At 41.7% G+C, this 13,835-nt stretch overlaps 1 protein-coding gene across 1 annotated transcript in view; it reads left to right on the plus strand.

Annotated features, from left to right (window-relative positions):
• Positions 1-12,009, plus strand: part of LOC120529001 (tripartite motif-containing protein 16-like) — a 40,010-nt gene extending 28,001 nt beyond the window's left edge. The window contains exons 2-5 of the mRNA XM_039753063.1: positions 6,305-6,337; positions 7,390-7,549; positions 9,041-9,106; positions 10,431-12,009. Of these exons, the coding sequence (XP_039608997.1) occupies positions 6,305-6,337; positions 7,390-7,549; positions 9,041-9,106; positions 10,431-10,972 (801 nt within the window). The 3' untranslated portion in view covers positions 10,973-12,009. The remainder of the gene's footprint in view (positions 1-6,304; positions 6,338-7,389; positions 7,550-9,040; positions 9,107-10,430) is intronic.
• The last annotated feature ends 1,826 nt before the right edge of the window (positions 12,010-13,835 follow it).

Raw genomic sequence — 13,835 nt, forward strand, 5'->3', positions numbered from 1 at the left:
CATACTCTTAACTGTCTGAAGCAGTTTGTTGCTGAAGTAAACACTTTCGACTTATACAAAAGACCATGCAACAAAGTCCAAGTTTCGGACAGCAGCTTTTGAACTTGTCTCTAATCATCATTACTGTTATTTTTTTAAAACCAACATTAATTTACCGAAACCTAAGCAAATTGCATTATCCATGCTAAACAAGACCTGTTTGCATTATATTTTCTGTCGGCTAACTGTTTGTGTTTTGTTTCTGTTGTCAGCGGAGCCAAGACTCGACAGCTAGAACAAGGAAAACCAGGTCCCTGCCCAGCGTGACACGTAATGCAACCTATAGAAGGTTTTCTCTTTATATTATATCTAATAAAAAAAAGATTCATTATGACCATAATTGGTCGTTCAATCATCTGGGCTTATGTGTTTAGTTCTGTTCAACATTTAGTGGAAAAATGTATGGAATGTCAAGAGAAAAAATACCAGATGGACACATTTTGTAATATTTGGTTCACTAAACCAATTATTGCATATAAACATAACATCAATAAAGTTATTGTTTTTTAAGCCATCTTGTTATCTTCTACTTTATGATTTGCTTTGTAAAGGGCATGGTTTTACAAGGTGGGTGAGGTAACGGGATGCCCAAGGGGTGTTTTGGGCTGTACTGCCAGGTTCCTTGGGTGTGTAATAGATTCTCTCTAAAGTTTTCTTGTACATCCTCGCCGAGGTCTGTCAATCACGCTCTCTGTACACATCCCGGGCGTTGCGCACAGATAGGAGCAGGATGTCTGTTCCGCCCCATTCATGACTTACCTTTTATGACACCTTACAGGCTCCCAAAGGTCCGTCTCGGATCACAAAGATGATCAGCCCCAGTTTTAGCATCAAGGCTTAGATCGGCTGACCATTTTCCTTACGCATGACTGACAAAAGGTCCAATGCCGGTCAAACATTGCGCCCATGACATTGGGGCAGAGACACCTAAGAGAGCCGTGGAAACACCCTGCCCCAATAATAAAAGTGGGCAGCAGGTGGGTACCGGAAATGCCAAGGGGCGGTGGTGATTTTATGTTTTGCAATGTTAGTCTTGCCTGGTAAATCAGAAAAGACAACAGTGTTCCGTTCTATCAAAGATAACAGTTCTGTCTTTTGCGTGTCAGTAAGATCGTTACCAATGGTAACATTGGTCTGAGAAACAGCAGTCAAGGAAGTGTTAACCTTTTGTCGGTCGTGCCATTCCTTCAAGAGGTTAATGTGTAAAATCTGGAATGGTTTGCGCCGGCCTGGTATTCTAACCTTGTAATTTACCGGAATCATACACTCCTCAATAATGGTGGGGCCATGCCATTTAGCTAAAATTTGTGTGGGTCGGACAGAACCAGTACCAAAACACGATCACCAGGTTTGAACTCACGGAGCTTGCTGCGCCTATCGTAAAGACGCTTCTGAGTTTCCTGCTCTCGTTGTTGATGCTCCACAGCAATAGAGGAAAGCATAGAAATTCTGTCTTGCAACGAAATTAGTTGATCTGCAAAGCTTTGACCTTGAGCTGCTCTCTCGTTTCCTATCCATTCCTCTCTTACAACATCCAGGATGCCTCGCGGCCGCCTGCCGAATAACAACTCGAAGGGACTCAAGCCAGTGGACGCCTGTGGTGATTCTCGCACCGCATACAAAACAAAAGGCAGGACAGCGTCCCAGGTTGTGGGATCATTATGAGCAACTCGCCTGATCATCTGTTTCAAAGTTTTGTTAAATCGCTCAGTCAAACCATTCGTCTGTGGATGGTAAACAGTAGTACTCATTTTTTTAATAGCAAAGCTGTCACACAATTGTCTCATCATGCGAGAAGTAAAAGGTGTGCCTTGATCAGTTAAGATTTCTCTAGGGATACCAATACGAGTAAAAATATCACACAGAGCTTAGCTACAGCCGAGGAGTTGGCCTTTTTCAGGGCAGTCACTTCTGGATATCGTGTTGCATAGTCAACCAACACCAGCAAATATTGGTACCCATTCTTAGTCTTAGGTAATGGGCCTACAATATCTAATCCCACACTGCTTAAAGGGAACTTCTAAAATGGGCATAGGACAAAGGGGGGCCCGAGGAGGTTTATAAGCAGAGATGATCTGGAAGTCTGGACATGAAGTACAAAACCGTTCAACATCTTTTCCCATATTAAGCCAATGAAATCGTTTTGATAACCGGTCTCTAGTTTTGTCGGCACCGAGGTGCCCCCCCTCCCCAAGATGTGTGAATGTGCCAGATGCCAAACAGTTTCCCTATGTGCTTCACGTACAACCAGTTGTTCAATAAATTCCCCCTTTAAATGATCTAAGATCACTTTGAAAAGGCAACCGACCTTTTCTATAAAGTGTGGGGTTTTCACGCCAATGGAATCACGCTCTTGGTAATAAGAGTCATTAGCAGTGCGAGTCTGTTTAAATACATATTCTAATGAGCTATCAGTATGCTGCTAACGCACAAAATCTGATTGTTCGTTAACGCTCGGTTTGTATTTGGAGGCGTTTGCAATCTGGGAAGATGTAGAAGGACCAGCCCATTCTGGAAGATTGTCGGGGGTGACCTCCTACGTCTCGCTGGAGAGATCGGGTTCAATATCTAAGTTGGGCTCTAGATTTTCCCCGGCCACTACCAGTTCTTCGTCTTGCTTTTCTTCTTCTTCTCACCCCCCACTAAGTTCATTAGTGAACTGGACTACTGGTCCCTTACATTTATTAATCAGTTTCGGAAAAAGGGCATTTCTCCGTCCAATGAGTAATGGCCAAGGGCACGAGTCTGAAACGGCAGGCCAAACGTTAAAGTGGCGACTCCTATAAGTTAAAGGAAGAAGTAAGGTCTGATAATCTTTAACATCACCATGTACACAGCGTATTTTTACAGTCTCACAGTCTCTAAGGCATCGTTCATCAAGACAGTCCCGCCTCACAATACAAAGGTCACTGCCTGAGTCTAACAATGCTGAGATTTCTCTGCCCCCCAATTTAACCGGGAATAACAATCCATGTTTTCCATACGAAGAATATGTAATATTTGAGCAACAAACCTTGGCCAGTCCAACTTCTATTGATTGAGCTGGAGACAAGCGACATTTTCTTGCTAGATGGCCGAGGTGATCACACTGGAAACATCTACGATCGGCTCCAATTCCGAAATATCCTCTACGACGTCCCCGGTTTCCTCAGACAGACGGTGCAGTTTCCTCAGAAATTGGTATCTCTGTCACGACAGGATTCCCCGTAGGTCTACCTGACCCCATTCTGTTTGTTGATGTTGTTGACGTCGATTGAAGTGACGAGAATGTCCTGGACGCTCATTCACAGGTTGCGAAGCACTGCCGAATTCACCGCTTTTTCTCCAAGTGGATTGTGAACCTTCCAGTCGTCTGGATATAATCATTAATGATTCAATATCATGACGCAGAAATTCATCTCGAATGACTGTAGGTATACCGTTCAGTAGTATATTCATTACTGTCTTTTCTACAATACGCTCTATAGCGTTTCCTTCAAACCAGCAGTGCACTTTATGTATTAAATCTTGAATTTGCGCACGGATTGGGCCATCCATGTTAAGTTTCTAGTTGTATAGTTCGAAACCTTTTGCCAAAAAAGTCTTAGTTTTACGTAAAACCACTTGTTCCTTCAGGAACTCATAATTGCTGAGCTTATCTCTGGGCACATTTCGTAAAGAATAAAGAGCAACTCCAGATAAAAAGGGTGTGATTATAATGGCCCACTGTCGTCTGTCTCATCCCAGCATGGTTGCGACTTGCTCGAAGGCTATTAGGAACATCTATGGGTCATCGTTAGGGCCCATTTTCATCAGCACATTCTTTGCATTTTCAGGAAGAGGTGGTAAAGGGATGTACGGTCGCCGGTTAAGAATTGGAACATTCGGATCAGGACTATATCGTCGACGATTATCCATATCCAGAATTGGAGGCATGTCATCCTCTGGATCGTAAGGAAGTGGAACCATTTGAAATAAGTCTTCGGCGGCATCCATCTGTGCAACCACTCCTGGTACCACTTGTCACGCTTGGGTCACAGATTTGCACAGGAGGTTGTAGAAAACAGGAATTTTATTCAAACACTGCAAACAAAAATTTGTTTCTTTTTCAAAAGCTTAAACGTGCTCCATGACAAGTCAGAGATGACAGTTCCGCTAGGAGCAGAGAATGTCAGAGAGAGAGAGAGAGAGAGAGAAGCAAAACAATCAATTCCAGAACTGACAGGCGCTGCACAAGGCTTTTAAGTTAGCAGAGTATCGCGCGAGGCTTGTATTACGCATTACAGCGCAAGTGAGAAGGTAAGGAGCAATGTGAGGGTAGTCTGTGTTTCAGGGGTTGTGGTTTTCCCAGGGGCGTCTGTATCTTCTTGGGGTGCGATGAGCCCTCCAGCTCACAGTGTGTGCTAGACCATCAATTCTATCTATCTAATTTCCTCAGTCTTCTGTAGACTAGTGTGTGATGTAGGAAGAACTTCTAGTCATTATGTCACTACTGCTCCTCAGTTTTGTATTGTGAAATATACTGAAAGATAAGACAGACACACTCATAGTTTTGGGGTGGTAGCCCTGTATATTGTAAATAAATTTTGGTCAGATCGTTTTCCATAAAACATAAAAGACATTGAAGGTAGGGACAGTTTATAGGGACTGTACCGGAAATTAGAACATGGGATGCTGGGTAAACTGTGATGGAATGTGGTAGGCTGAAGTCAACAATGGTGAAGCAGAGGGAAGAAAGGAACCCGGAAGTGTTGTCGCTCTTTGAGTCATCCGAATAGTTTTACGGCGGCAGTGTGTGTGTCTTTCTGAAGAAACAAAGAAAGAAAGGTTAGTACACCGACGTTGTCCCCCGACAGGACTTGTAGTGATGCAAATCTGCAAATCGGGTTCTTAAGCTGCTCCCCAAGTGTTCGTGCTTGACAGTACCTAAGTCTTTAAATTGTTCTGCAGAACTGGTGGTCTGATGCAACCTCTTATGATTGTTCACTTGGAACTGGACACGTGACAATGACAACTGGCTCCTTCCTTCCCTGCTCTGGCCAGGAGCCTATCCACTCAACCAGTTTGGTTTTCCACCTGTGTACCAAAAGGCAAAATACAATACGAGGCTCTCTGTATCTGGAGTAAAGCTTCATCTAAATTCCCTAATAAATAAATCCCGTATTATCATTTCTTCCTCTTTCTTGGGGCTGGTCAGGAATTGACCTTTTAGGGCTTCTCATCCTCACCTTCTATCACAGAGTTATTTAAGTCACTGTCCATATGTGCAAAGTTCTGAATACAACAGAACACTCCAGCTTTGGGGTTGATGATCCTGGACAGCAAGCACCTTTTACTTTATACAGTGACACCCACCAGGTGCCATCACACACATATGAGACATAGTTACAATAGCTAATTCATTAGAAATAATGCAAAGTTCATAAATGAAGTAGATCTACACAGAAATAAAAACTCAGAACTCTGCCCTCTACAATGAAAAAGAAATGGCAGAAGGTAGATAAGCAAAGAGTTCATGAAATTAAGTAAAATCTGAAGCTCTTTGACCAACAACTAGACCCTCTTGTCACCCTAAACTAGAACACGACTACTATACACAAAAGACTCCGGTCCAGAAATACTATTATGTTCACACAATTACCTTCTAACACACAAGTTTACTCCTCTAAACAAATACATCATCTTTTCTTCTTCTTCTTCTTCTTCTTTTTTAAAGGCAGACCTTTGTAAAACTCCCAGGTCAAATGGAGTCCTCACAAGACAGTAGGGCTGTCCCCCAGTAGTTCCTGCTAATGGCTCTCAAGATCCTTCACAAGGATGGCTTTTATGACTGTGTACCCCATACAGTTCTACAGTTTCCTTAATAAGACCATCAGCAAAGAGATGTTGTTTTCGGGCATAATGGGAAGATCATATTGTCTGGGTGTGGGTCTCCAAATTCCCTTCACTTTGCAAATAAAGTATCACCAATCACTCCAGCTGATTCAAACTGATCTTCACAACATCAAAATAGCAACAAATCTGTCTTGTGATTTGTTATTCTTATTAGCTGACTTAATTCTAAATCTTTATCCTATCCAATCAGATATCTGTGGAAAGAGAGATGGGAGAAAACAAGAAGAGCTTCACTGCTCTGATGCAGTGCATTGAGGAAGCCAACAGGAAACTGACTGAGAGGATCAGAGAACAAGAAAAGAGAGAAATGGAGAAGGCTGAAGGAGTCATGGAGCAACTGGAGAAGGAGATTGAGGAGCTGAAGAGGAGAGAAGCTGAGCTGAAGGAGCTTTCAGAGACCAAGGACCATCTCCACTTCCTACAGGTGAGAGTAACACTTCAGAGGGAGTCTGATCAAACTGGGATGTGTGGGACCTGAGAACATTTAGAGTGAAATTTAAAAGTTCTGAGGAGTTTGTACAACATGACAAGAACAGGCCATTCAGCTAAGCACAGATCATCTTTTCATATTTACTTAACATTTGAAATATTCCATTTACAAATATCTCAAAGTTGGTAACTTCGTGTACACGACAGACTGATGAATCTACAATTGTCTGTGTGAAAAAGTGAATTTTTATGAAACGTAAAAGATGTCTTCTAATCAAAGACATTGCAAACTCTTCTGCCAGGCCACCTTCTGATGTCTCCATCCATAAACTGATGAGATCCAAACCCTTCAGCATTTCCTCACAACTCAGACCCCACAGTCCAGTCTCATCTCTCATCTCCCATCTTTCTCGTGTGCTTTTATCTCACACTACACACAATAGTCCTGATGTTGACTGTGTTTTGTAGACATTAGGGAGATTATCTTCTTGATCTACACTCTACACATGGTGGTTGCTATATAACTTAGTTTGCTGTAACTTTCTCTACTTTGTGTAGTTGATGATCTTGATGAAGACACAAAGGCTCCCAGGATTTTCTCACAAGCCACACTTCTAAGCTGCAGACCTTCAATTGTCTAATCATATTGAAGAGCGTTCTCCCTACATGTGTTAGTCTTTACATTTCATTTAATTAAGTTTAGTTTAGGTCTCAGGACCATAAGAAACCTAGCGCCTTGTTTTGTGTGCTAACTCAATTCTGAACCCACTTGACCCCTAAATTCCTTTTTCTTGACTCACCAAAAAATAAAGTCCTACGAGAAAAGCTCATTGATAGTTAATGTCGATAATCTCTGATGCTCCACTATACTCCACCATATATTTTCTCATAAATAACCAACAAGTCAATGACAGGCATTCTCACCATCTAAACCTACTCTGACTGCTCACCACACTGATCCTTAATTCAGAAGAACCTCCTCTTATCAGAATTACTTTTTTTATATCTCCTTTCTGAAATCTCGTCCCCTCTTTTCTCCTGATGCAGACTTTCTCGTCTCGCTGTGTCCTTCCTGCTGATGGAGACTCGCTGAGCTTCACTGTCACCGCTGATTTCTCATTTCAGGGAATGAGAAAGGAGCTGTCAGGTCTGAAAAAGAGTTTGGAGTGGATCAGCCAGAGGGATATCATGACCTGGACTCCATCAGGTAGAGCGTCTGGTGACATTGTGTTCATTATTGAAGTCCATGAGGAGGACCAGAGTGACAATAAGAGAACACTGCAGAAGGCCTTCTCTTTAACATTTATCTGCATTTCTTTGCCGTTAATTATTTTTTACTATATAGTGCCTTTCACAGTGATTAGCTGAGTTATAACAAACTCTCTTAATAATCAGTTGTTCTTAATCAGATGTTATGAAATTTTAATGTGAAATGTTATACTCCTAATACGACTTCCATATACTTTATTAAAAAGTTATTTTTTCACTAGATAGAGCCCTGAAGATGTCCCCAACTGTACCTGCTTGACAATACTCATAAAATACAGTATATGTATGACATTATATGTCAGCACAAAAAACAAACCATGGAGTTTAAAGGTGAGGCAAAGATCAGCACAAAGGGATAAAAACATTTTTAAAGATTTGAGTGTTCCCAGCAGCAAAGCAGCCTCAAGAATTTTAGAATTACAGGGATGCTTTCTAGAGATGGCCAGTCTGAATAACTGGAAAGAAAGGGCCTTAGCCAGGGAGGTGACCAAAAACCTAATGGTCACTACAACAGAAATTCAGGTGTCCTCTGCTGAGATAAGAGAAACTGTAGGAGGGACGGCCATCTCAGCAGTGCTGCACAAATCAAGAGTTTATGGTGGAGTGGCCAGGCAGAAGATAATCTCGAGAGCATCAAGGGAAAGATTCAATGATCTGATGAGACAAACATTAAACTCTTTAGACAGAAGACCAAGCATGACGTCTGGAGAGGACCAGGCACTGCTCACCACCTGCCTTAATGTTATCTCTACAGCGAAGATGAAGGTACAGCATCAGGCTATGGGGACAGAGTGACACGTGAGAACTGAGGGAAGGAGAAAGTGCTGTCAGATACAGAGAGGACCTTAGTACCAAATCTGAGTGTCCTTGAGTGACCAGACAGAGAACCCACAGAACTTGTGTGGAGAGACCTAAAGATGGAAGTTCACAGACGCTTCACTTGAAATCTAATGGAGTTGAGAAGATCTGCCAGGAAGAATGGGATCAACTGCCTAAATCCAGGAGTACAAAGCTTGAAGAGGCACTTAGTTATGAAGACCACCAAAGGGTCTTCCACAAAGACCTGAATTAAGTGTCTGAATACTTCTAGGAAGAAGTTTCAGTTTTGATTTGTAATAAATGTGCAGACCTTTCTGAAGACCTGTGATCAGTTTGTAATTATGGGTTACTGAGTGTAGACTGATGAGCACAAAAGGCACATTAATCCATTTAAAATTAAATCAACAACACAGTAAAGTGTGCAGAAAGTGAGGGGGTCTCAATACTCTCTGGCTCCCTGTATATTTATTATTAATATGAATATTCAAATTGACATTTGGCCTAATTTTAATTACTATGCATTTGTAATACGTATTTAAGAACTAAACTAAGATCCAACAATGCCATCTTCTCAGTTTCCATTCTTCTTCTCTTTTCTTTTTATTTTCAGCTCATGAAGCTCCAGTTTTCACCCTCCAGCCTCCTGAACCTCAGAGCAGAGATGACTTTTTAAAATGTGAGTTTGTGCTTTGACTGAATGGATCATCACAATAAAAATCATTGAAGTTTTAATAGAGCAGGACAGGCTTAGGATATGAAAGTCTGAGTGTTGTGTGACTGAGGGGCTGAGAGCGATGGGGGTCCTGTGACTGGTGCATTATGGGATAGAGAGACTCAGGCAGTGAATCACCAAAGCCGTCTCTTGTACCCGAGTCTTTATGTGTCCAAAAATATTTTTAAAAAGGAAACAAAAATAAAATACACATCATGGGGTGCACTTACTTTTTCACACAACTGTATATACAGACACAGATTAAAGTGTTGCTTTTAAAATGAAGCACAATTGTATGTGAAATAAGTTAAAGTGACAAGTCCCACTGGACTGTGACATCTCAAGCTGACTGATTCCTCTAATGAGTGTCACCTGGGTCTTCAGTCACTCAGTTAAGTCCTCACTCTGCTGTGTTCTGTCATTGTGTGCCTCACACTGAATGAGGACAAGGGAAGAGGAGGAGATAAAGAAGGTAACAGCCAAGGGTGGTCAAGGTGAAGACTACAAGACCACCTCCACAGAGCTTCATGTTCCACTGAATACAGCTACTAATATTCTCAAGATGTTTGAGGGTTCGCAGGACTGTAGCCCACCTCCCTGATGAGACCACCAGAGTAAAGCTGACCTCTGATGGAACAGAAGGATAGTTTAAATGGTGGAGAAAATGCAGTGTAGTGGGGTGGTGAAAACTTTGGACTTCAAACCGTGAAGTTGTGGGTTCAAATCCCACTACTGACACCACTGTGTGACCTTTAGCAAGTCACTTCACCTGCTTGGGCTACAATTGGACAAAGAAAAGAAAAGGACAAAATGGAATCTCAGATGATGGGAGTCACCTTGGATAAGAATGACAGTCAAATAATAATAAGAGATGACAGGAAACACACTAAAGAAAGAAAGAAAGATACAATGATAGATGGGAAAGGCACTATATGATAGATAGATAGATAGATAGATAGATAGATAGATAGATAGATAGATAGATAATAAATGATAGATTGTAACTTTTAACTTTACGACCTTATGGCGTTTATCATAATTTCTGATGACTGAGACGACTTCCAAATATCTGAACTGCCTGCCTTTCACTTTGTTGTCTGTTGTCATCTTTTAATAATTTAATTTTAAATTCCCACAGATTCTGTCCAATCAGATGAACTCTTTACTATTAGTGTCTCGTCAGCACAGCTCCTGATTGGTTCTTGTTAATTGTCTGTGTTGTGCTCGGTCCCCAGTCCCGTTACACACTCCCAGATTTCCTCCTTCGTTTTCTTTTCTCTCCTTTCAGACTTCTGTCCCCTCACACTGGACATCGACACGGCACACAGATACCTCCGTCTGTCTGAAGGGACCAAGATGGTGACACGTGAGAAGACAGAAGCCAAATATCCTGATCATCCTGACAGATTTGACTACTGGCCTCAAGTTCTGTGCAGAGAGGCTTTGACTGGGACTCGCTGTTACTGGGAGGTGGAGTGCAGTGGAGGTGAACTGGTGATTGGAGTCGCATATAAAGGACTGGGCAGGAAAGGAAAGAGCAAGGAGTGCAGCCTTGGAAACAACGACAAGTCCTGGAGTTTGCTGTGGTCTCTTTCCCAGTACTTTGTGTGTCACTATAACAAGCGGACTGAAATCAGCGCCCCCTACAGCCCCCGAATAGGTGTGTATCTGGACTGGCCTGCTGGCTCTCTGTCATTTTATAGCGTCTCATACACAATGACCCTCCTGCACAGGTTCAACACCTCCTTCACTGAGCCCCTCTATCCAGGGTTTTATCTTGGTCATAACTCCAGTGCAACAATCAGCCATCTGACACCATGTGACCACTGACCAGTACCCTGCAATGGTCACATGATATCTCCACAAGCGCAGGTGTCTTTGTGTTTGTAGTTTAGGATTAAAATTGATTTTACGGGTTGGGTGGGGGGAAGCACCTCTATGAGTGAATCTGGTGATGAGAATGCTGGGCAAGTGCGACTGTCAGGGTCTCCAATATTATTTGGTTTGAGTAGCCAATCAGGTGTGTGTGTCATCATGAGGGGTGGTGACACCCCAGACCTACAAATACTAGTCTGACCAGCAGGGGTCACAGCCACATGTCCTTCAGGCTGACACCCCAACAACTGCTGTGTCCTCTGAGTGTCACTGAATGTCACTGTTAAGTCAGTCTATATATCGCCTTTCAGTAGTGCTGCTCCAGCAGGACCACATGCCTGTCTCAGTATCCAGAGCCTCATTCCAGTGACTATTTAGGAGTACAGAGTGACAGAAGTGACTGGAGTGCTGGCCTCTGAACAGACATTGTCTGTCCCTCAATTAGTTACTCAGGTGGTCTGTCACCTCTGAATGAATTCCCTGTGAATGGCTAAAGACGAGGACTCACCACTCAGTCACATGTCGGCCATACTGATGAGAGTTTGGTGTTTTACTGAGTCATTTAGTGTCACGTTAGAAATTAAACTGTACCTCCTCCTTGTTCTTTCCACTGTCACCCAACCTCAAGGAGATGAGTCAGCAGACTGACTTCACCATCACTGTCGGTGTTCAAAGTGACAATCAGATGTGACACTTGGGGACACTTTTATCTTTCCACTTTCACACACATTCCCAGGTTTAATTTACAATTCCCTCAGGACCCCTCAAGGAGCGGCGTGTCACCTGACATCAGTCTGTGTGAAGAAGCCATTGAAGGCCCAGGCTGACAACCCCCAGGCCTCACCAGCAGATAGCGACTATGACTTCTAAATCTGTCATTTCATGGAGGTTGAGTGGTTAAAAGAAAAAGCAGAAGGTGAAAAAAGAGTGAGGGGTGAGGATGATAGAGAAGAGTGTCAGGGTGATAAAGGGTAAGATGAGTGACCTGAGACAGACTGAGTCAGACGAATGTGTCATTTGTGTGTTTGTGTTGTTGTCACTTAAATAAATAAAGAGCTGAGTTTTGCTCCTCCCGTTTCATTTTCTCCTCTTTGACTCTTTGGCACGCGCTGATGGTTGATGAGCACACTGGACACATCGCCAGTCACTGATAATCAACTCCACGTCAGCTCCTGTGGCCCTCATCATGTGCTGTAAACTCAGACGCTGGTCATGTCACTTGCACCTTAGTGACATTCCTGTGACTTTCAGGGCTTTGACATCAGCTGATTCTTCTGGAGCCAAACTGCTCCCTCTTGTGGCCTCTCTCCATATTAAACACAGGAAAAGTGAGGAAGCAAAGTTTAAGGTGAGATCTAAACAAATATTCAGAATATTGACATCACCTTGAAGGACAATTTGGTTTTATAAGAATTAATGTGTAAAAGAATATTTAACTTAAATTAATCTTTTGTTAATTATGATTAGGTGTTACATTCACAGAGATAAATGGCCTGTTAATGCTTCACAGTTTGATAAATTTGAATTCCTCATTAATTTAAAAAGCAACAACATAAGGACCATTGTTATTTGTCAAATCTATTCATTTGTTAACTTTTAATTTGTAAATTCCTCTGATCATATCTCAGGTTTTCTTTGTTCTGAAGATATTAGGACTTCTTGTTTATGATTAATCCTCTTTAAGAAAAGGACAAGAGTCTGTGTGTCTGTCTGTGTATCTGTCCAATCACTTTGTCTCTGTCTTTCCAACACATGGTGCCTTTACAAACATTAGCTCTCCTTTTATGACTCTCATGCTAATCAATATCATCCAGTTGTAGAGCCGCAGCACCAGACATCACCTTTGATATCAGCCAGCAGTTTTATGACAGAATGTATGTTAGGGTGAGTGTGATTAGTGGGCACCATACCAGTCTGTAAACCTCCCTGCTGGCACACAACTGCTCATCCAGACCTGCGGCAATTTGTTGTACTTTGGCTCTGCAAATAGAGTGGCATAGAGCATACACATATGAGTGATGGTGTATCACAAACATTTGCAGTAATGCACTGTATGACTACAAGTGTTCATGATACACCATCTGTTGCAATGCATTTTATTACTACATGCATTTCAAAATACTTTAACAGATGGTGCACTGCAAACATTAACACTGAGATCTACGTTGATTACTTAGAATTGAACCCATCTTAGACGTATGGCACAGCTAGTTTTGTAATAGTTAAAAAATATAAGTTATAAAAAAAAAATATATAAATATATATAATTTTAAAGAAAATGGAAAATGCAGTAAAATATATGGTGATGTCATATAAATAATTTATTCTTCCGTTCAAGGAAGTTAATTATTGAGGCAGAGGAGTGTGTCTCCGTAGCCTGAGTGTTTGTGTTCTGCTGTGTGTGTCCATGCGACACATGAATGTCTGCTGTGATGATGTGAGTGGACCCTGTGACTCAAGCCTGACCCCCACATTCCATATCAGTTGCTAATAAGTCCTGACATTAAACTTTATCAGGTACATTTCTTAAACACTTTTATTTTTTTATCTCCATAATGTCAATGTTAATATCTATTTATTTATATAGCACATTTAAAACAACATAGGAATGCTGTGGCCAAAGTGCTTTACAATAAAATACAATTAACATAAATAGAAATAAAATAAATGAACATAAATAAAATAAATAATAAATAGTAATAATGTTACATAATCACAATGATGAAACCATCAGTATTACTGAAGGTCACGGAATGCAAGTGAATAGAAATGAGTCTTTAATCTCGTTTTGAATTGTCGATGACTCCTTTATGTGACG

The sequence above is a fragment of the Polypterus senegalus genome, chromosome 4 (genome assembly GCF_016835505.1).
Source record: "Polypterus senegalus isolate Bchr_013 chromosome 4, ASM1683550v1, whole genome shotgun sequence".
Taxonomy (NCBI): Eukaryota; Metazoa; Chordata; class Cladistia; order Polypteriformes; family Polypteridae; genus Polypterus; species Polypterus senegalus.